The sequence below is a fragment of the Chenopodium album genome, chromosome 10 (genome assembly GCF_948465745.1).
Source record: "Chenopodium album chromosome 10, dcCheAlbu1.1, whole genome shotgun sequence".
NCBI classification, from domain to species: Eukaryota; Viridiplantae; Streptophyta; class Magnoliopsida; order Caryophyllales; family Amaranthaceae; genus Chenopodium; species Chenopodium album.
In genome coordinates this window covers 42,121,671-42,145,521 of record NC_137843.1, presented here as the reverse complement: position 1 = coordinate 42,145,521, position 23,851 = coordinate 42,121,671, and the positions used below count along the sequence as shown (strand labels likewise).

The following is a 23,851-nucleotide window of genomic DNA, read 5'->3' as shown; positions in this document are numbered from 1 at the left end:
CCGGAAAAAAAAAAAAAAAAAAAAAAAAAAAAAAAAAAAAAAAAAAAAAAAAAACCTACGAGGTGGGATGTGTTAGATGTTTTTCAAAAAAAGGAACATATTTGCAATATTGGAAGTATTTTCCTTTATTCCTCAACATGAGAATAAATCAAAACATGATTAATCAATTATTAATTTTTTGGATTGGCTCAACCATCAATTACATTATGGCTACAGCGGAGGCGGCTAGGTACAAAGTCATCTAATCTCTACGGTCCCTTGTAGGCCTTGTTGGCAAAATGGCTTGGGAAATAAGTCATGTTACAAAAAATGTCTACAGAATCTAACAGAAAAAATTCTATAAATCTATTGAAACAAAATCCATGTTTTTGGGAGGTCCCAGCTTTCATGTTTTCCCTTTGAGGTCTTCGGCTAACAGAAGCCACAACTGAGTACCTGAGTACTTCTCTGAGTTCATTCTTTCGAAGAACTTGTCTGCTCATCCAGTCTTCTCACCCAAGGCAACTCTTCATCAAACCAGGTTATCATAATTCTTTATCTGTATACTGCAGTTGCTTTTCAAGGATAAGGAGAAAGAGTTATCAAAATGTCTTCTTTCGCACAACTGGCTTCCTTACTTCTTTCTTTGTAGTTGAAGTGGATCCCGGCATGGATATTCCTGAGACTAAATCCTTTATTCTGTAGAGTACCAGGAAATAAAAAAAAAAAAAGTTACTAAAGATGGAATCTCTGGACAATGAGTCTCTAAGGAGTGAAGGGAGAGGAATTTGGGAGGGACACCCGGTGGATAGCACTACCTTGGTATACTCATGAAAAGAAGTATCACCGAAACTCCAACAACAAGAGGGAAAACTGGGGCTGCCGTTAATTCCTGTAAGAAAAAAGTACCAAGTAAATTGTAAAAACAAACATTAGTTCCCCAGATATGAAACAGAGCTAGTCTCAAATCTCAGGAGTCCATTAAGCTTGGCACCAACCTGTATTTGAATATCCTCTTTTATTCTGTATTGGAGAGGGCCAACATGTATATGTCTATGCTTCTCTATGTCGACCTCAATAACGTCTGATATAAATTTGTGGGTGCTTAAAGGGAGAGCAGATCGAAGCTGCAGCAGGTGCTTACCCTTGGGCAAGTCTTTAACCTGGAAGAAGCGTGATAGTGGCAGAGGAAAGGAAGACTTGACTTTTGATGGCTCACCAGCTGACTTGACCTCCACCCAAAGATGAGAATCTAATTCAGCATTTCTTTCACCCTCAACATGGCAACTCAAAATGCTTCTCTCAGGCTCTTCAAAAACTACAAAGTCCAACCCCTTGATGTCCTCAAAGCCAACCTAAGATCAAATCAGTGGAAAGCAAATCGATACATCAATGAATGGAAGAACAAATATACTACGTATATTAGATAAAGTCTCAAGGAAAGCTTATTAGTATAAAACACGCGCTCTCTTTACGATTTCAGAATGGAGATTCACTTGTGCTATACTATAGGGTCATAGGCAAATACAATTTCTACAAGAAACCCAAGATAGTATATCTGTTGGTAGGAGGTGAAGTCAACACTAAAGCTGTAAGAGGATCATAAATTTCAAATCCCAATTTAAACCATAGCAGAATATACTCAAGTCAACAAGAACGAATATCACTTTGAACAAGCATAATCAATAATAAAGTGTTCATTAGTTTTATAACCACACAAGAGAGGTGGGGTAGGTTTTTCATCCATAACAAAGGGCTCGACTTTACCAGTTGCAAATGATATAAGACATACCTTCACAGTGATAGATTCTGGAGATGCGCGCTCAATTCCAGCCCCGGGTAAATCATTCTTTTTAGCTACCTTGATTATATAGGTCGTGTCTGGTAGAAGTCCTCGTAATCGATAGAATCCGAATGAATCAGTAGTTGTTTCCTCATAATAGCCTTTTGATTCTGCTCGTGCCTCAATTGAGATACCTTCTCTAGGTTGGCCGGACAACAAAGTAATCACGCCCATAGCACTACAGGAAGCAAACTTTTAGATCCAAGGGAATGTAGGTACTAAAAGTAGAAATGAGATAGGATTTTAAGGAGTGCAAAACCAACACAAGTAAAACGCAAATCGAATTGCCTGGTAGAGCCAACCTCATCATCTTAATAAAGAAAATTAGGTTATTCTCATAGGTGTTACGACAAATTGCTAACCAATGTCCTAGTTCAGACCATATAAAAGAAAAACTATCATCTGAAAGAAGCATGGAAAGACCAATTTTGAGATTCTTGCACTCGCTATGAAAACCTTCAGACTGCCCTTTTCTGTCCTCCAGAACAAAGGATATCAAATAGGTTAGCTTCCTTTGTTTCTACCCATCATGCAGGCATGCTGATCCGCATGCAGCACATACAAAGAGCTCTCCTACTTCAGAAGGTTTACACTGGTTAGGTAAGATCTTCTAGCGCTCTTCATTCTATTTTATTCAGACTCCAATGATCATCAAATTCTTCCGTTTCAAAATTATCATATTTATGTCCAAGTTTCCATATTATGATTAGAACCAACAGGTTATTTAGTTTGAGCTTGTGAGACACACACTAGTGTTTTGCAATCATAAATGTGATTGGTACTAGAAATATATATTTACATGGACTGAAGGGCAATTTACCAAGAATAATAAGCACCCCCTCTATCAAAGTGTTAACTAAACATATGATGCAAATCCACCAAAGATAATGTCAAACCTGTAAGCAACACGAGTGGCATAAAAAACAACTTCTTTAGACTCTCCTGATCCAAGTTCAATTGGCTGTGCACGTGGAGAGAAAGCATATTCCTGCAAGTGACTTATTTTTTAGTAGACAGGGGCAGAAGGTTGCATAAACATAAGCCTCAAAGAGCAATGCATACAAATCAAGAAACCAGCAGCCAATTGTCAAGTTAGGAACAGCTGATGCAATAAATTATCATTCCTATAATGACTACGCCATTGGTTTTCAAGAATAAAGCATAATTCAATAGAACCCAATGACCCCATCCCACCCCCTCGAGATGAAGTTACTCAACAGAAACAAGTAAAGGAAATAATCTCAATCTGAGAAGCTTAAGTCCTGACTAGAAAGACTCTCAAACTATAGCATATTTAAAATATGCCACAATCTAGATGAATAGTAATAACAATAAAAAAAATATTTTATAAAAAAAGAAAAGAAAAAGATCTTAACAGATCATTTAAGTTATTAACTGTAACCACTACAAAGACTTACTCATAAGATCTCTAATAGGACAATGAGCTACGAGGATGTACCTTTAGCAAAGGACGAAGATAGAAACTTCCAGGGAACAAGTTCTCAAAAGCAAAATGACCACCAACTCCTGTTATGGAGTTGTTCCTGTAGCCATCATCACCACTAAGTGATAATAAAGCTGAAGGAAATGGCTCTTCGGTGACTTCTTTAGAGTATATATGCACAGATATTTGACCAAGCTTCTGACAGGAAAAGGAATGAGGTCCAACAGCTTTCAGATGATAGCCAGGCTGCAAGGAATAGGAAACTCATTATGATCCACCAAGTAGGCAAAAGATAATTACCCAATAATGACTACTCTACTAATGAATAAGTAGGCAAAACATAATGTTTAAACTATTAAGTAAAAAACTGTCATCTTTTAATGTTCATCATGTCTTTGAATTTACAATATACAAACAGTAGATGACTAAATAAAACACAATGAAAACATGGGATAGCATCTTCCTCAGAGGCCAGTTGTGGGAGATAGTGCGACTCGTGCAGTGCTTGCTATTTTGTCCAGTGTTAAGATTTAGGTCAAATTAACACTACTGCACTCACCATATTCCATATTCTGTTATCCCTGTGTCAATGTTGGACTTTAGACCTATTGTTTGTTCTGTACCATATAAAGCCATTACTAATACGCTAAGCATGAGGTTGAATGCGGAATAAGCAGTGTTTGTTTCTCGAAACCAGAGTGCATTTTTTAAAAATAGAACTATTGTGCATAATAATCAGGTCGCTGCAGGATATTGTCAAAGTGTCAAGTATTATAATTGTATTTTTCGTTTTCAATCTAATAAACAATTGGGTTTTTCCAGAGAATAGTCTAATGAGTCATGAGACTAAATAAATAAGGACACATTGACCATTCCAATCCATCACTAATATTCTACCCAGGGGCCTGATTGATGACCTCAAGAAACCCTTATAACGAATTCCACAAAGCTCCTACCTCAACAATAAAGGATTAAAAGTGGATTAGCTATTCATTTCATTTCTTTATATTTTATTTTATTATAATAAGAACCTAAGGAGGGTGTCACTCATACAATCCAGGATACTTCAGGCTATCATGTGTAATATTATCCATGAAAGAAAGAAGATAGGCAATTGTCATCTTAGCAGCACACGCACCAGCATCAAAACGCAGATGATTCGGACAAAACTAACCCAAAACAATGAGGATTATCATACTGGGGTAGGAGGTGTCACACAGAAATATATATCTAAAGGTAATTACAGATGTTAGTGTTACAGATTCATTAAACACAACATTAACTTAATTACATTGGTTTCACAATTACAATAATAAATCACTATACGAGATAACTAACCTTTGAAGCTTCCAAGGTGTAACTTATATCATCATATAAAGGACCCCCTACAAAGACACCACCAGATCCAGTTGAAGTTTCAAGAGCTAATTCACCCATCTTAAGTGGAGCATTATGGCTATCTCCAGCAGCTATTATCCTGACACTTACACCAGAAATAGAGGGCGAAACAGATCCTTCAATATAGAGACCCAATCGACCAGTGAATGAAGGAACTGAGCCTTGGCAACCATCATGTGTAACTGCGATCTGAAAAATATAGGTGGTTAGGAAGCCATGAAAGAGAAATCTTTATAACATACCACTCCCAGCTTACCTGATGTTGTCTAGGGTAGAACAAAATTTTCTTTAAACCATTTGTACTCGAAGATATGGCTGAAGTCAAGGTTCTGCAGCAGCAAACACAAGTCAATCAAAAACAAAATGGTTTTGAAGGAGCAAAATTATAACAGAGGAAGGAAGAATTAAGGCAAATGATGACTGGTCAGAGACCTTTTTCATGAAACTTACAGAAACATAATTAAGGTTAAAACATGTTTTGGAACCAAATAAGTTCAATCCAGATTAGAATTATGTACTTTGTATTTTAAGTTACACTCTATCCAAATCAACCACCTTTTTATTTAGGTTTATCCCATATATTATTCTCTTTGATCATCAATGAACATGTACCCAAGGTAAAATTCCCACTCGTTTACTGTACATTATAATATTTGTGATAGGTTAGAATGGGCAATATCTTTAAAAAGAGCTAAACCCTGGCCTTCGTAAAAACCAGTCATTCCATGGTTCCAATCCAAGGACAGGTCATGCTCACTATGATTATGTTCTCTTCACCTTTAAAAGGTAAAAATCAATTTTTTTTTATTTTTTTTTTATTTTTTATTTATTTTTTATTTTTATTTTTATTATTATTAAAAATTAATTTCAGGCAGTAAAAAATCTGTTTGAATTATTAAAAATAAGTTGTATTTGGTACAATCAATAACTTCAAAGAACAAATTTAACATTAAATCAGTAAAAAAATCAGTTCCGATAAGTAAAAATAAGTTTTAATCTGTGAAAATCGGTTTCAATCAGTACGAATAAGTTTTTATCCATAGAACCAGTAAAAATAAGGTGAAGGTGTATGGCTTAATGCTAATGTATATAGTTATACTAATGTTTCAAAACTAAAACTAAGAAAACAAAGTTTCTAAGGATATTCAGTGCACAGCTTAGCTTGATGACATGGCATTCTAATTTCAAATTGGTGATTCAATAGATGGAATCATGGCAAACAAACTGCATTTGAGTAAGACATTTTTTTTTTTTTTTTTTTTTTGAGGAAAGACGATAGCAGGATTTTACTCCAAATCAAGATCTACTAAGGCTTGGAGGCCTTGTGGCATGTTTCCAATACAAACAAATTCAGAACAACTATGGGTATCCCATCTTGCCACTAGATGGGCAACCGTATTTCCTGCTGTTTTGTGTTATAACGTTTACAAAAATAATGCATATCTCCACTCTCCCTACAAGATATCCTGAAGATGCATACCCAAAAAAACCCCCAAAAAAATGTTTCTATCTTACCATGGAGATCAATCCAATTGTGGGCCAAAAATTTGAAAAGACGTGCACATGTCATACATGAAAGAGAGAGAACTAGCTTTCTAAGAAAAAGTTGGTGGTTCTTGGCTAAGAGCTTTCTAAAGTGTCTCTCTATTGATAACCACATAAGATATTGTTGGGATAGAACCAGCTCTCCAATTTTTTCCTTTTTTTTAAAAAGTGAAACTTTTGGACCAGAAAATATCATGAATATATAATAGACCCTTCATCAGATTCACTTTTACCAGCACTTCCCAAGTACAAAATAATTATCACCTTCTGCCAGAAGAGATTTCTTTAATTTCAATATTCTTACCTTCATGGCTCGTCTAAGGAGCTGACAAAGCAAGACACTAAGTTTAAGTATGAATTATACATAAGGTCACAAATTAAGACATAACACATAAGCCTTGTTTGAATTTACACATACACAAAGTAAATAAATAAAGAATCTTACAAATATACGACATTCCTAACCATAAGCAAATGCATGGGAATGTACATGCCACATATACATTGGAATGGGAGATATACCTCGAGTCACTTGGAATAATTGTAATTTTCTGCCCAGGATTTACCCACATAGAATATTCATATAGAGCAACCTCTGTTTCATCACTTTGATCAGGTAAAAGCTTGGCAATTGTCCCATCAGCAAGAACATTGCCATTTTCAAAGACATCAATAACAACACTCTCTGGAAGTTCAACAGATGTCACTGAGGTACGATCAACATTGATTTGTCCTTTCACAAGATACTTCTCCCCTTTCAAGTGAACAGGCTGCATACAAAGTTGATTAAAAAAAAATGGTCACAAATATAATTTGAGCAGAAAGAAGTGAAAAAATCACTTTAATGAAACAGTTAAATAAGCAACACACCATCAGATTTGCTGTATCAATGTTGATGGAAGAGCTCCCAAAGAAAATGCAAGAGTTGACAAACTCTATTCTATTTAACCCTGGAGACTCCACACACAAGTGCTGCAAGCCTTTCTGTAGGAGAAAATTTTAAGTTAACTATTTAAGGTTACAGTAAGTCAATGACCAATCAATAAAGGCTTAAGAACTCTACATAAGGGTATGTGGCTGAGTGCTCATAACAACAACCTTAATTTTCAAAGGCAGAGACTCTCCATCTGGCTGAATCATCAGAGCATCTACATCATGTGAAGAAGTAACATCAACCCAGTAACCTTTATGAGAAAACAAAATCCCTTCAACATCCTCTGTGCCAACATCAACATCGATAGAACTCTGCTCCCAACACCATCTATCTTTTTCTATGGCAGTATCAGCAGGAGCAAACTTGACCTAGTGTATAGATACATTACCAGAAAGAAAGAATTCCAATTAAATATACAATTGGAACACATCTGAGCCAAAATCATCACAATTACAATTGTCCCACACCTTAATCGAAAAGGTTATAAATTTATAATTAAACAGCATTTGTTTGAAGTTAAGTACCACATAAATTTTTTAAAAAATTAAAAGATATAAAATTAAATAAATACGTAGTATAAAAAACCTTAAACATGAGTTATTTTGTTATGAACATTCCACCATAGCGGTTAAAGTGAAATAAACCATGTCCATACTAAATAATTTCAAAGGTATCAGGACAAAGTAATGCACAGTATGTGCGTAAAATGGATATAGAGCATAAACACAAAACAATTATGGAGAAAATCACAGCATGATCTCATTTCAAAATTAATCACTAGTTCTAGAATGCTAAATCAGGTATCAGCTGTGTCATGTAGTCCTTGCAGACCATGCTACACAATTACAAAATAACCAAGTAACACAGTTTGGATCTGCAAGTTATAATAAAAATATGGAAAGAATTGCATCCATGCCAAAATGGAATTTGAAAGCACTTCACACACATGTGTTCCATGGTTGGAGACAGATACGTTACAAATCAGACATTCTTCAACCTAGATCGTAACAACTTAGCACAGATACATGCATGGCTTTTGTACAGTTGTTAAAACAGAATTTATTTTACCATCAATTCAAGGTTCTTGCTTTCAATTAGATATCTACATTCACCTGAAAATAATAGCTTACTTTGTACGAAGTCACTAATATTGCATATGATAGGAAAAAAAACAATTAATTTTAAATTAAAATAGCAATTTTCTATCTCCAAACATGAGAGTGTGGATCTTTGGCATCCCAACAGCCAAACAAAAAGGAAAAGGAAAAGAACCCTTTATCACTGTAGAAATATGAGGTATATTCACATTATTCTGAATGAATAATCATTGAAAGCACTAAATAAAATCCAACAAAAAATTAACAGGTACCCTAAAAATAGCAATCTACTTCACCCTCTTAAATAGTTGAAATATATCTTCACCAAACAAATCGCATAGCATAAATTAAAAGCAAAGTGTGAAACAAAAACAACATGACAATACGTTCTGCATTAGCAAGGAGTGAATTCAATTCATGATGAGTTTCAGTAATGATGGTTTCTAACCTCATAGGATGACAGACTAAATGCAAGTAATATACCTTAATCCTGTACTTTCCAGGGAAGACATCCGAGAAAGTAAATTTGTTATGCTCATCAGTCAATCTGACTGTCCTCCCTTTGTTACTTTTACCCAGTCTCACAAGTGTGACGGAAATAGATGAGCCACATCTCTCCTTACACACGACCTCTCCGTGAATTTTCACTTGTGCCTGAAAGTTTGTTAATTTGTAAATCAGATAATGCTGATAAAACATTCTATTGCTTAATAAGAGCAGATTTACTCAAATGAAGCAGGAACTCAAAGCAGAGGTCATTAAAAAGCATCAATTGAAAACAAAGTGGACAAACTTCCAATGAAATTTCATACTTGCCCCTAGCACTCCAGCCAGCATCAAAATTGTACTTATATGTGTTATGAGGAGATGGTTAGAGCATAAGTTAAGCTCAAATAATTAAGCTAAAAGCATAAGTATATATTCAGGGAAACAAACCAAAAGAAATCATGTACATGTCATATGACTAGAAATTTATGGAGAATGACCTACCTGAGAGAATTCAATATTCAGAAGTGGACTTCTAACACTGACATCAGTATAAGGAGGCAAAAACACAAGTTCTGGAGCATTCTCCGGTGTAGATGCCATGGCAGACAGACGATAGTCACCTGGTGGAACCTACATAATGTAAAAGTGAGATATGATTGTTTAAAACAAGTCAGTCAGATATAATAGGTCAAATCAGAGAAAATCAATTTGACTTTAGCCAGAAGATCAATTAGGAGTTTAGGACTGCAAATATGCAACGATGAATGGTTCATAACCAGACAGCAACAATAAGACAAACAAAAGGTTAAAAGCTACATATTTCAGATAATAGACATAGTTAAGTTACCATCAACATCATTGCTAAGCCAAGCAGGCAATCAGCCACATCTTAGCATCAGAACCAAAGCAAAGAATTTTATTGGCCCAATATCCTAGGCAGTGGCCAATTTATTTCACACCCAGTTAAAAGAACTTTTTTGTAATGGGATTTTACCAAAAAAAAAAAAAAAAAAAAAAAAAAAAAAAAAAAAAAAAATAGAAACTGAAAGAATTTTTTTAAAAAAATACTGAAATCTTCACAATTATCATGAAACTCCAGGTTCCATCTGCAATTGGATCAAATTCACAGATAATAATTTCCTTTCAAATTTAAACAAGAAGAACATGTCTAATTTCCAGCAAAGCTATAAAAACAAGAATATTCAGACCACTGATTTCTTTACTGTCAGTCAAATTTCAACCGGCAGGGCAAAAATCAACTCTAAATGCCAAGTAGAGTTATAGCTTCCATTTTCTGTTACTGGAATGGAATGAAAGAAACTGATGCCACACATAAGAGAGTGAAAACAAGCAACTATGCAGGTTCATGCAATAATCAGGTTGCTGACAATCCATGTTTGCATAACCAGAAGGACTTCTCAACATGTTACATCTAATTATCAGGAAAAAATATGCTCAAAATATAGGTAAAAGGAAGTTGAATCATTTTAGGCATACCTGAAAACAGAAATTTCCATTTTGATCTGCCTGTCTCACTTGAGGCTTAACATCCTCTGGTCCATGGGTTAAAGCTACCTACAATTTAATAAATACAATAAGTAGAATCAGCAATTTGAACAATTGTAATAATAGACATTAGTAGGATACCAATGCATGCTCAATCAGAAAGGATGATACAATTTCCTGACAAAACAATATAAGAACCAGGTGTGCCCACATCAAAAATATGAAGAAAAAAAACTTAAAACCCTCTGAATATCTCTCTATTCCTGAATATTTCAAAGCCAAGGATTTGTCCAGTAAGGGAAAAACTAGTTAAAGGGCCAATAGGAGAAAAACATCCTCAACCAAATAAGTTAAAGGGCCAATAGGGGAAAAACACAAAAACATGATATCACATTATCACACAACTATTACCCATGTCATGAGGTCATGATAGGATATGACATTATTATGCAGCAAATGCTCTGAACAACTTGTCATAGTACAAGTGGAACAAGAAATGCTTTATTTTTTCTTTTGTCAAACCATAAGTAGAAACAGGAGCACAAACAAAAAAAGCTGATGTTGAAAATGGTTCAAAATGCGGGTTTGGCCAATATTGTGGAAAAAGTTGCAGTAATGGTAGACACAGTTAGGATCACGATTGTTGCGGTTCTAAATACTTCTAATTAAGCCTTAGAGTTTAATTAAAATAAGTGTGTAATACTTGTACTATTGTACTTTAGGAAAAATGAAATTTTATTGAGAGAAAAAAAAATAAACTTAGTCCTTGAACAAATTAAATATTGTGGAAGTAAACTCTCTGAATACCATGCATTAAATGATCTCATACACCCGAGTAATGTGTTCTTGAAAGGAGAAAAAAAAAAAGTTAAATGGTCAAACTTGAAAGTGACACTAACGGTCTAACTGCTTTTGCTATTTCCATTATAACAATTCATTAAATGTGGAGAGACCTGATTCTGTGAAGGAAAGAAATCCCCACCAGGTGTACAGACCAGAAAACCTCACATCGGGAATACTCTTTAAATCACAACCTTATTCTCTCACAAGATAACTCATTTCTCTCTCTCTTCTACCCAATAAAGCACTGGCCTTCATCTCCACCCTTATTTTACAAGATGAAGCCATGGAAGACAAAACTAGAGCAGGCGCTTCATTCCTCTGAAAACCATACAAATCTGGATTCGATCAATTCAGGTGATCTAACGCCTTGGTTCGGGCAATTCAGAGTTGAATCAGGTGAATTAGCCAAAAATGCATCCCTTATTAAAGCCCGTTACAAACCGGGAAATTTTGTATTGGCAAATTTGAATCCCATTACAAACCAGTGTTGACAGCTTTCAAGGAGATGCAGATTTACACAATCTCACTCTAGCTAGTGGAACCCAGTTGATAGAGTACTTCTAAAAGAGCCACAAAATCAAACACAATATTTAAGGAGAGGAGAAAGAAATTGTTGTTGGTTCACATGGGTTACTTTATCACCCTTTGAGAGCACATAAAAGATTGTCCTCGTATACACTGTATAAGGGTAATTCAGTTAATGTGACTACTAAAAGCTTACCAAATAAAGTATTGGTCATGTAACATGATATTTCTAGTTTAGGAATGTCAGTCAAGTAATTAAAAATGGAGGAAGTATTATTTAAAAAGAAAAGATCTGCCTTTAGGAAATAAAGAAATCTTTGGCCATTTAGAGCATCAGTAATCCTTTGGAATTGGGTGCTCCAATATAACTTCAGATGTGATGCCCAACAGGTTTAGCCCAAATCTCCTCCCTCGTATAACTTAAGTGTCCATACATACGGTATGATTCTTTGCTCATTTAATCCTGACTATGCTCTCCAGTCTCCATAACAAGGAGCATAAAGGCTACAAAGTTCCAGTTTCAGTTAGCTACGGACATAATAGTCTAGGATGTTAAAGATTTACAGTCACATATATGCCTCCTTGAATTCATTTACTTTTCTCGTTTGATTAGCAATATAGAGTAACTGTAAAGGGCATGCTCAATTGGCAAGTCGATGAAATGGATGGTTTTAAGACAGCAATGAGAATCAGGATGGTTTTGGTTGCACACATGTGTGTCTTCAGGATTAAAAACACTCAGGTATTCACATAATCAATCAAATCAGGAAAACAATGAGGACACCAAAAGAAAAGAGGTATGAGGTTTTAAATCAAGCTAATTGAGGAAAGCTAGCAGAAAAGTGAAGATAGTGAATTTCCAGCAAAATATCAGATAAGATGAGATCTAAAAAGGTTTTAAAATACACTCGCCTAGCCATGTTTTACTTTGAAGAGTCACATCCAGAAACTCCATATGCAACCAAAATTTCAACAGCGCTCAAGTAAAGCTTGTAAAGCTCTCTCTCAACACAAAAGAAAAAGAACAGTGAAGATGATATGTTTTTCTCATGCTTCATTCAGACATCCCCAAAAACTTATCAAGGTTAGGAACCAAAGAAGAAGTAAATAACCAATTAACCATGATATGAAGAAGATTACATATGACAGCTTCCACTTACCAAGTGATATAATAATAAGTCATTTGGCTTCTAACACTATGCACACATAGGAAAAAATTTGAACCTACCTTAGCCTTGTATCCAGCATCAGCCATCCGCACGTAACCACAAACATCATAAGAAACTGCTCTGATATCAGGGATAGAAGCCATATTGGGTAGAACCTAGCATTAACATAAGTAATCATGAAACCTGTTAATCATTACCCCGTAATCATGTATTACAAAAATAAAATTGTGTTTCACCCAGATAAATAAAGAAGGAAAAATGAATAGATAAAGGTGTTCCGCTCAAAACAAGCTAAAAAAAATTAACAGCCCGTTTAGTAGGTGTTAATTGGCAATAGATCTGTGCTTAATTTATGTAAGAAAAAGTAACATACAATGTCCATGGCAATGAAATTCTGACCCAAACATGCGATTTTCTTCATATTTTTTTATTAGCACTTAATAGTTAATACCAACAATAAAGTGATAAATACTGATAATGAATGGTAATAAAATTTTATCATAAAAAAGTGATATTTGGTGGTGAACAAGCATTACCATGGATAAGGACATGGGACTTTCTTAACAAAATTATATATAAATCTATTACCATTACTGCCATTTATGAACTCCTACCAAAAGGGTTGTACGATTTTCTCACCAAGAAATCCCTTAAGATTTCAAACTTGTAATGCTTCTTGTGGGCTTCAATTGCATAATGATTAGAAGTAACCTGAAATAATTATCATAAAGAAGATCTTAGAAATTATATCAAACACATGACCATTCTTTGCAGCATCAAAGAATATAAAGCAGCAAAGAGAGAGCAATAGCTTAAGGTTCAAATATGACTTAAACTGGAGTCTAAACATCTACAATCCCTGTCCATTATTATTTATCACACTTTTTTTCTTCCCCTTGAACATCATTTATTTTGAGGTGTCAAAGATGTTCTGCTAAATCATTCTAGAAACTTGCAAGAATATTAACAGACATCCATTTTGGGAAATAATAATAGACAGTGGTAATAATACTTGTTAGTATATATGATAACTGTTAGAACTATAGCAAGAAAATGTGATAAAGCATGGTTGAAAGAGGAGAGGGGGTATTATCTCTATTATATAAGGTGGGGTTGTGGTGTCCACCTAAAAAGACCACAACACCCCTCTTCCTTTAAAATTGGAATAAAGATAATAAAAATCAATCAATCAGCAAAGATAAAAAAAAAAAATAAAAAAAAAATATTAATCAATCAGCAAATATAAAGGAAAGATTAATCAAGTAGCAAATTAAAAGGAAAGATTAATCAATCAGCAAAAACTTACATAAAATAAAAAATAATTACTTGAATTAAGTCCAAAATAAATATATAACTTTATTTATTTCATGTCTTTACCATCAATCAAAACTTTATATCAATCAAGTACTTTTTACCATCAAAATCATTTTCCATAAATAATCAACTTAATATATGATTAAATATTAGTAATTTTGATATTGTTTTACAAGACCCGCATTAGTATTTGATTTTCATATGCCAATGATGAAATACTGGTCAATCCAATTCATACCATCTACATTGTTAGTCGGGGCACTAAGCCCAACTATCTACCATCATCATTTCATATTCGCAAATTAATATATTTATTTTCATATAATACTTTATCTTTAACACTTTTTCCCTTATATATGTGTGACAAAATCGTAATAAATAGTTAAAAAAATATATTTTTTTAAACAACAAAAAAAAAAAAAAAAAAAAAATAGCGTCATGCGTGCATATAGTGCTAGTTTTACTTATAAAACAAATATCCAATGGCAGCATAACAAAACGCTGCACCCAACAAAAGTCAGCAAATTTAATGAAAAACGAAAATTATTAGTAACATCAGCAAATACAAAGCTGGTAGCTACTAGAAAGCACTTAAGAGGCAACAAAGCATATTATTGTTAAGGCAGGAGATTGAACCTTGGAAAACAAGTAAAGGCCAAGTTCATGTTCAGCCAAATGAATGAGAAAATTATAGTGCATGAAATATAGATGAAACACATTAAATTTCAGCAAATTTTTTGATGAACATGTTAGTGCAGACTCGTGTCTATTCCAATTAAATCTCAACAACCACTAGTCTCACAATTTAATAATAGAATCTTGAACAATATATCATACAAGCTCTGGAAAAAAGTTAAAAAAAAGTTTAAAAAAAAAACACAGCTGGACATTTCAAGCATACTACTCAAAAAAGGGAAAATTAACATCCATATGAGAGGTATAATTATCATGTTACTTGCATGAGATACCTGATCAAGAGTAAAATATCCATTTTCATCAGTGAAAGATCTTTCTTGACCATCTACAAAAACCTTAGCACCATCCACTCCAGCACCATTTCCATCCACTACTCTGCCGCCTATTGAAAATCCAGTCACCTAAAGAAATAATATGAAAACCACACATTAGTTTAGAATCCTGTACAACTGAACCAAAAAGTGAAAAGATAAAAATCATAAATCAAGGATTACGAAAATTCAAGAATATTCATCGCACAACAAAGCAGATGACGTTTAGCCTCAAGAGATATTCATAGTTTTAGTAATTGACATAAATTGACAATATCCCAATTTCCTCTTGCTAATCTAATGTATTTCTCCATAACACGTTATTATGGAGACCTAAGTTCTCAAATCTGTCTTACAAAAATGTGCACGCCCTCTATCAACAAGAGTACAAAAAAAAGGATACTGGTGGCCTACAAGGCCATGAGATCTAGGTACATGTAAGATCACTTCACAAAATGAAAATAGTGATACGGCATTCTTGTAAATAAAACAGGTTGTTATGAAGTTAATCAAACATCAAAAACTCAAAATCCCCCTCAAGCTCAGTGCACATAGATGCCCTCACATTCACCTTCAACACAAGAACCAGCGAGGTAGCTAAGCTGCCAATGCAGCTGCCAGCAATAAGCCATTACCAGTTGCATAACCTAATCATAGGTAGCCTACACCTGAACCAGGAAACATTAAACAATGTGATGACACCAGTTTTCAACATTCACTAGCATTTTAAGGATCCATGAAATGTTTATGTGTCTTCAATCCAATCAGTTTCAAGCTTTTCCACAATAATACTCAATCCACGATAGGTTAATTCAACCCTAATTAGGGTGTTGGTTGTCTAATAAATTTTTTTTGAAATATGAATGTGTATACAGGAGAGAAAATTAAACAAGGCATGAGTTGTGGGCTGGCAAGGGTTGGAGTACCCAAAGTCCTTGTTCTTCCAAAACAAAAAACTGATTTTGCAAGCAATACATTCAGAACTAGACCTTAATATTCACTAATCCCCTCTGCAAATTTCTTTCTACATCATTGAAACTTCAGCACGTCAGCACACGGAAAAAGCTTGAAACTCATAAAAGAACAAATTTTAGAACACACTTCTTAAATTCATAAATCAAATACACATCAAAGCAAAATAATAAAAAACTGCATAATCTCCGATTATAGACCCAAGAAAAATCAGGTAATCATAGAATAACTCAAAAATGCAAAACTTTTATGGAAGCAAACATGTTCAGAAAAGAGGGAAAGAGATTGCAGGTTTAGGATTTTAGGACAGATATTTTGGGTTAATAAATTGAGACAAATTACAATACTGCCATTCACGTCCAGGAGGCCAGACCCCTTGAAAAATCCAAATTTGTTTCTGAGCTAAAAATATATATGTAAACACACGCATATACCAGTAAACACTCACACACATCCATGCATGTGTGTGTGTGTGTGTGCGCGCGCACATGTGAGTGTATAGAACTGTAAACAACTAAAGATACACACATGCCATTAAAGTCATGGTACCTGGAACTTCTGCTGTAAAGTAACATGGGAATGCTCAACAGCTATAGCTACAGTGGGTGGTGATATGTCAAAAACTGTGTTTTCCCCCTTGTAATAAGGAACAAGCTCATAATCCCCTGCAAAAACAAGAGCAAAATGACCATTGACAAGAATCAGAATCAAGGATAACACTCGTAGCAGTCCCCGGAAGATTAGGTATAAGAGGCAGTCTGGTCAAATAATTGAGATCAATAATATACTATATTGTTCCTACTACTGAAGGACATACTTTGCAATAAACTCACTGTTTCACTCTGTCTCTGGCCTTTGACTATGACAATATGAGTGTCTGACAAAGAATAATATTAACTGTAGTTGTAGACAAGTATACTAGGAGTAGTAGTTCCATGTCAACCATAACTTGCACTTTCCAAATTTACCTTCTTACTAATACAATGGTTATATTGTTTAACCTTTAGTGAGGGCATATATGGAATAATCTACTAAGTATAAAAGTGAAATGGAGCAAACTAATTGTGAGATCCTAAGATGGGAAAGGGGGGCAACTAAAGTGGAAAGAGTGATACTATTTGTTTTGTAATAATTTTTTAGGAAACGAATTATTAAATATCACTGAGCTTAACTAGAATCCAAAAACCTAGCAATTAGAAAAGTTAAATTCAAAAAAGGAAAGAGGGAAACATCAACAATAAAGCTAGAATAGGCATGCTTCACTCTAATCTCTTATAAACCTCTACATTAGAAATAATAAGTTGGTATTTCAATCCCACGAATAAAGATGATAAAGATGCATTTTCAGAGCTCAAACAAATCACTGGAGGATTACAAGCAAAGTCGACGTGCTGCACCTATTAAAGAACAAAGCCATATAAAAGACAACATGAAACACGAAGTTTACCACATGGTATAGACTTAAATGTGAACTTTCCATCTGCATCAGATACAGCATGACAGAGGGCTTTCCTATCCCCAGGACCATGACCAGCACCCTGGGGACATTCAACTTCCAGAACATCATCTGAATATAAGTAAGTGTGGATTCCCAAGATTGGATTTCCCTAGAAGCAGACATAAGCATGCAATTATAAGATTGCAAAAGTTAATTAGACAAGAAACAAAGAAAATACAGAAATATTCAGAAAAGACATTCATAATAACTAAAAACAACAATTGTTACAACTGCTATGATACCACTTATACCTCAATGTAGTAACATAGTTTCGAAGACAAGAGTCCAAACATCAACTAAAGAAGCAAAAGGTTACTTCTAATTTAGGAACATCTAAAAGTGCCAGAGAAGAAATTATCTACCTGAGCTACAACACGTCCACGGATTTCATATCCAGCAACCGAGAAAATATCGCCAATGACACTGTTTTCAAACCCCACCTCAACCTGCATACGACAAGGACTTCAGTAAGTTTATTTCTGATCTCTTCTATCTGTAGGCTACTGGAAGTAAGGAATGGAAAACTGAACCAAATAATTAAGGAGGAAGCTTATTACCTCAGTAGAACCTCTAACTTCCACATTCAAATCAGGATGGGAAGCTCGTAATCTGTACCTCCCTGCTCCAGAGACGCACATAATTTGAAATTGTGACTTAGTCAATATGGTCATTGACCTCATTGTAGACAAAGAAAGTTTGTTCATTTAAATTTGTGTTTAAAGTCATAGAGCAAGATGTCTTATAGTCAAGATGCTTAGGATAAGATCTAAAACATTCATCTCCAGCCACAAAAGAAAAGAGCTTTATGTTACTTAAATATGGAACAATGGAATAAATATATTTTCATTTTTTAAATGACCAGAAGATTCAATTCTGTGACTTTAAAACCCTTCGACTTAAAGCAATGACATAATAATAGAGGTTTCTAGAATATATGAAAAACTAAGAACCAACTTTGGTACAATTGAATTGGTCAAAATACAAAAAGGATTTGTTTTTTTTTGTTTTTTGTTTTTTTTTTTTTTTTTTTTTTTTTTTGTAGAGGAAATAACAAAAAGGATTTGGAAATAGCTTCAGAAAGAATGTCAGATTAAAATGAAGAGATTAATATGCAGAATAGAAAGAATGTCAGATTAAAATGAAGAGATTAATATGCAGAATAAAAAAAAATAAAGAATAAATTTAAAAAAAAAAAAACTCTGTTCCACGTAAGTTTTGCGTGGAAAAACCAAGATTTATTGAAAAAAACAAAAAGATGCACCTCCTTAACTGCAGATCTAAAATACACTCCCTCCCCTCTTTCTTAAGGGTCATTGCAAGTTATCCACACATATTAAGAGCATGTTAGTCATCTTGTTGCTATTCAAACAGAGAGATTGTATTGCACTGGCATATTAAAATGAAAAGTAATAGAGCATTGCTGTGTAAGGAAAGAAAGGAAATATTGAATAAGTTACTTAAGTAAACAAATACTGGCGAATGGAGAGAATAGAGTCAGTAAACTTAAAGCTGAAAATAGTGTCAAGGATTTGCTGATAGTTAGTTGCAGATGAGTTATTGACATAGTGATTTCAACTAAACTACAATTTAGGGATAATAGATTGGAGCACCACAACCACTACAATCAGTCTTTTACAAAACTCCTGAATAATCATCCACAAGAGATGTTATAATTCCTTCACGACAAACACATCTGCCAGTTGAATAGTTCACTCAAGTTTTTCATCTCATTAAGAGTTGCCACACTTTTATGCAAAAAACTTCATTCACATAATAACATATCTCATTCATAAACTTCAATCTTTGCTAACTATAACTATTAAAAGAATAACTAAAACAAGTGCTTCTCTGACAAAAGGCCATTTAGTCGGCAATTACAATATATATGATTCCCTTTAAATTCCCATGAAGAATCAACACCCATGATGCAACAAATTGCTAGAGCATCAGTAATATAGCATTACACAAGGTGAAACAATGTTCAGTTAGCAAGCCAATATTATAGCTTAAAAAGTGGATATTAAACATAGGTAGCAGTTGCAGAGAGACAAAACATTACACATAGATAGGAAAAGTACAAACCTGGAATTACATTCTTGAAAGAGTAATCTCCCGTCGTTGATGTTGATACAGAGGAAATGAGATCATCTGTTGAAGATAGAAGCTCCACAACAACATTTGATGGACCTCCTTTTTTTAACCGGCAACTCTGACCACCAACAGCCCCTAGAACTCTTCCAGATAGGGAAAACCTATGACAGGCCAAGAGAATCACTAAGAATTTCCAGCTAAACTCTTAGATAAGCTCATACATGCAAAAGAGAAGTACTAAAATAGACAGATGAAGACAACAATGTAACCAAAAAGGGACCAACCCTGTGAACCGAAAGTTGATATCTTCATTTGCATTGCATCCCCTATGGTCAATTGTTACAGGAACCTACAATTTGAAAGATGATTGTTAAAGAATCAATAAACAACAGAGAAACTGCTGCAACCAAAATTCACTTTGAATGAGATCAAAATTAGATAACCTTTTCTGGCTCCCATGCCCATCCTTTTGGCCCCCGGACCTTAATTATGAAGGATCCCTGCATGAAATGTGTAGTATAAGAAGCAGAAAGTATTAACTCGCTTAGTCTTTGAGTTGGTCTTTTAGTCAGGTAGAAAGTCCTAGAAATATTAGACACTATGCCTCTGTTCTTTCACTTTATAAATACTTATTTCAAGAGACTAAACTCCAATGAGGGCTACCCTAGGCCAATTTGCAACAACAATAAATTTAAACAAGTTTTGATGAGGTTTATTGAGTTCAGATAAATTAAGACAAATGCAATAAAGTTTTTCAAGTGAAAATAACAAACCCTAAATCAGAATTCTAGAAGAAAATTCCAACAAACAGCCATATAGCTAAATTACTCTTCTAAGAAACTTAGATAACAGTTCAAACTTCAGATTGAATAACTAAATTAGCTGCCAACAATCTGCAAATCCTTAGATTTACCTTCAGCAATTACCAAAAGAGTACAAAATTTACCAAGTATGAACCAAATGTTTTTATTTTTCACCCCCTGACCCTCCCTTTTTCTTGTTACTATCACAAAATTGTTTTAAATTCACCTTATCATAGACAGGGATAAAATAGTAGCCATTAGGTGCACACTGAGTACTGTCCTTCACCAACCCATCCAAAGTTTGTAGCTCAACCTGAGAAGGCAAAACAAAGGAAGAATTTCCTATCAGGTCAATAATACACCATCAAAAGCTAAAAGATCACAACAAGAAGTCAAGTAAGCATTCATATAAGTATGTAACCTATAAAAATAGGTAAAAAAAAGGTAAATATAGTAAAATTATAAAATTGAGAACATGAAAAGTATCATATTTCAAGATAAGTTCATTACTAATAAAAGCAAAAGCCCTGATTTATTTAGGTACATTTGGGAACAAAAACACCAAATGTAGAAGCAAGAGTTCAAAACTACTCCCTCCGTATTTTATTACTTGCTCCATTTCTCCATGCGTGGAGTTTTAGGAGAAATAGTAGAAAGTAATAAAACATGAAGGAAGTGGGGTTGGTGGAAGAATAAAGTATGATAATAGTAAAATATTGTGAAAGGTTTCCAAAAAAGGAAATGGAGCAAGTAATAAAATACGGCCGCAAAAGGAAAGTGGAGGAAGTAATAAAATACAGAGGGAGTATTAAAAATAAAACAGGCCATTTTCTCCCTTTGTAGCAGAATATTTAGTATGACCAATTAGCTAGTCAAAAATCCAGACAATCAACATATATGCATGCATATAATTGGTACACGACATTTTACACAGCATGGATAAGTGTGCCGAATAAGGCATGCAAGTATCAACTATTTACATACATCCCACTTACAAAAAGAATGCAATAAAATCAGTTCTAGGAGCACCCTGTAATTCGATTAGGTAGAGTTTAGATACAAGTATATAATTTCAAATGATTCATTTTTTTTCCTGGGAATACAATTCCTCACATCAGTTCCAAACTATATGTTTGGAAATTTGAAGAATTTATATCCATCATTCAAAATTCAGTATGTAGTTTGGAAAATCTTTGGAATTCCAATTCCATAATTATAAATTTAACTGTTTACTTCTGAAATAACGATAGATTGAACATCAGAAGCAAAATAAGAAACTAAAGACAGATCAATGATTCGATATTTCGGCAATAGTATTAATTAATCTCAAATTAAAGTTTTGGATCTTCATATGTGCTGACGCTATTTTTTGTGTCATCTGAATAAAGAGACCGCCGACGAGGATGAATGTTTCATTCCATATAAGATGCCTCTGTCCAAGTGTTGTGTAGAGAAAACATACGTACCTTTGGCATCTATAGCTACCTCTATTGCCTCCACTAACTAAAGGAAAGAGCCTTTTATTCCAGCGACAGCAGATGGGTGGCAAATTATTTTGGTGGAAATGGTGCATGAAGGAAAGAGAGAAGGGGTTTAGTAGAGGTTATTGAAGGAGACAGTATACAATTCTGAAGACTAAGGCCGGAGAAAGAATCCCGAATACGGGCCTTGTTAGAAAGAGAACATAAGTAATGAGAATTAATTTGATGGGATGATTGGTAGTTACACATTACATGGCGAAATATCTGTATATTATTAAAACTCAATGGCAAGGCATGCTATCCGCCACATGCACCATTACTAGGCAAATAATATGGCGCCATGTCATATAATTACTAATCATATTTGTTTCCTCACAAAAAAATAACTATTGTTTACATTAATACTTGAACTCATGACCTTGTGATGGTTAAACCTTTAAGTTTTACCACCACTTTAACTTCACATATTATGTCAATTAAGTCATATTACAAAGAGTTAATCACGTTCATAAATATTATATATTTAATGTCCAACTTATGCATCTATGTTTTTAACAACAATCTATAACAAGTTAAAAACAATAATACAATATTAAAATTATCTTTTTCATTTGCTCATACATATAGCCGTACAAGCTAAGCTATAGCTATTTAATACATGTATCCCAAAAATGTATTGTTTTTTCTAAGCTAATTTTTCCACATAATACGTCGAATTTTATGAAATTATCTATTATTAATAAAGAACTAAAATCCAATTTTCAACAAATTAGATAAGCTAACATAAGATGAGAAAACTTTACACTTTTTTATAAAAATATCATCTCAAAATAGATGTAACCAATCTAAATTAATATTCACCTAATAGATGTTAATTTTCAAAATGCATACAATAACCCAGAAACAAAGACTAGTTTAATTTCAAATCCCTTACTACTGAGCTATTTCAAAATTTATACCAAATTTTAGATTAGAAATTCTTGGGTATCCAAACACTTGGTTAGTCTAACATTTGCATTTCAAATGAAATCATAGTTCTCAAACACATATATGCAATACATGGGACATCATTCAAGCTCTAATAAAAATCGTCAGCGCTACACATACACATACTGTCGAATACCGCCTACTTAGCAATTCGTTTCGATTAAACATAAAATCTGATGAGAATTAATGACTCAATCACAAACACCTCAATCCAGGTAAAACCCACACAATATGCCAAAAACAAGTCAACAGAAAGAGCAGGCACAAATCAATACCGTGATATGTGAATAATCCAATTTCGCATTACTTGATTTCCTCGACTTAACCAAACTCGAACTCGCCTACAACAACAAAACTAAAATCAGAACAATAAAAACTCGAATTTTAGTGAAAACTTCATCTGAAAAAAAATCGAAGTCAACTAACTGATCCAATTCGATTAACAGACCAAAACTAATTACAAATACATAGTTTAGCAACTAATATTGAACGAATTCGCAATAGATTACCTCTATAAATCCGCCACATCCATGGATTGAATCAGCAAACACTGAAGTGGTATGAGCAAGTAATAATAATGTGATCGAGAATGTAGTTGAAATTGAGTGGAGAGAGAAGAAGGGTTTCATTGCGGAAGATCTGCTAGGGTTTATGAGATGAGCTTCGATCCCGTTCCTCCTAACTCTCATCGCAATCTTAATGAGCAGCAGATCGGTCAGCTTATGCAGTGCAATGTGCAAGCCTCTTCCTCAATAGAGCTTTTCTTCTTCTCTCTTTATTTATTTTTCAACTTGTGGTAGCTTTATTTTGTTCACTTTATTTTTATTATTCTAATACTCGTATAGTGTTTGGCAAAAGTGTGCAATTGAATCGACGCACAAAGTACTATCCTCAAAACAAAAGAAAAAAGCAATTTAATAATTTCT

At 34.0% G+C, this 23,851-nt stretch overlaps 1 protein-coding gene across 1 annotated transcript; it reads right to left on the bottom strand.

The window, feature by feature from the left end:
* Positions 1-144: 144 nt before the first annotated feature.
* LOC145562442 (uncharacterized) lies at positions 145-23,851 on the bottom strand. Its single transcript, XM_081622725.1, has 27 exons — positions 23,435-23,851; positions 23,201-23,266; positions 20,684-20,770; positions 20,098-20,154; positions 19,939-20,003; positions 19,646-19,815; positions 18,121-18,182; positions 17,926-18,009; positions 17,513-17,672; positions 16,615-16,730; positions 15,055-15,183; positions 13,412-13,483; positions 12,832-12,927; positions 10,227-10,304; positions 9,231-9,359; positions 8,724-8,894; positions 7,308-7,511; positions 7,080-7,193; positions 6,732-6,979; positions 4,921-4,993; positions 4,605-4,853; positions 3,282-3,512; positions 2,719-2,810; positions 1,772-2,000; positions 978-1,334; positions 798-871; positions 145-678 (listed from the first exon to the last, which is right to left on the bottom strand). Exons 1-27 carry the CDS (start codon positions 23,612-23,614, stop codon positions 582-584), a joined length of 3,690 nt encoding a protein of 1,229 aa, XP_081478851.1. The 5' UTR covers positions 23,615-23,851; the 3' UTR covers positions 145-581.

Coding starts and splice junctions, on each gene's coding strand:
- LOC145562442 (XM_081622725.1), bottom strand. CDS start 23,614: ATGAGAGTTAGGAGGAACGGGATCGAAGCTCATCTCATAAACCCTAGC. Junction 20,771..23,200: donor TGGATTATTCACATATCACG/GTATTGATTTGT, acceptor TTGCCTTCTCAG/GTTGAGCTACAAACTTTGGA. Junction 4,854..4,920: donor TCTACCCTAGACAACATCAG/GTAAGCTGGGAG, acceptor TATATTTTTCAG/ATCGCAGTTACACATGATGG.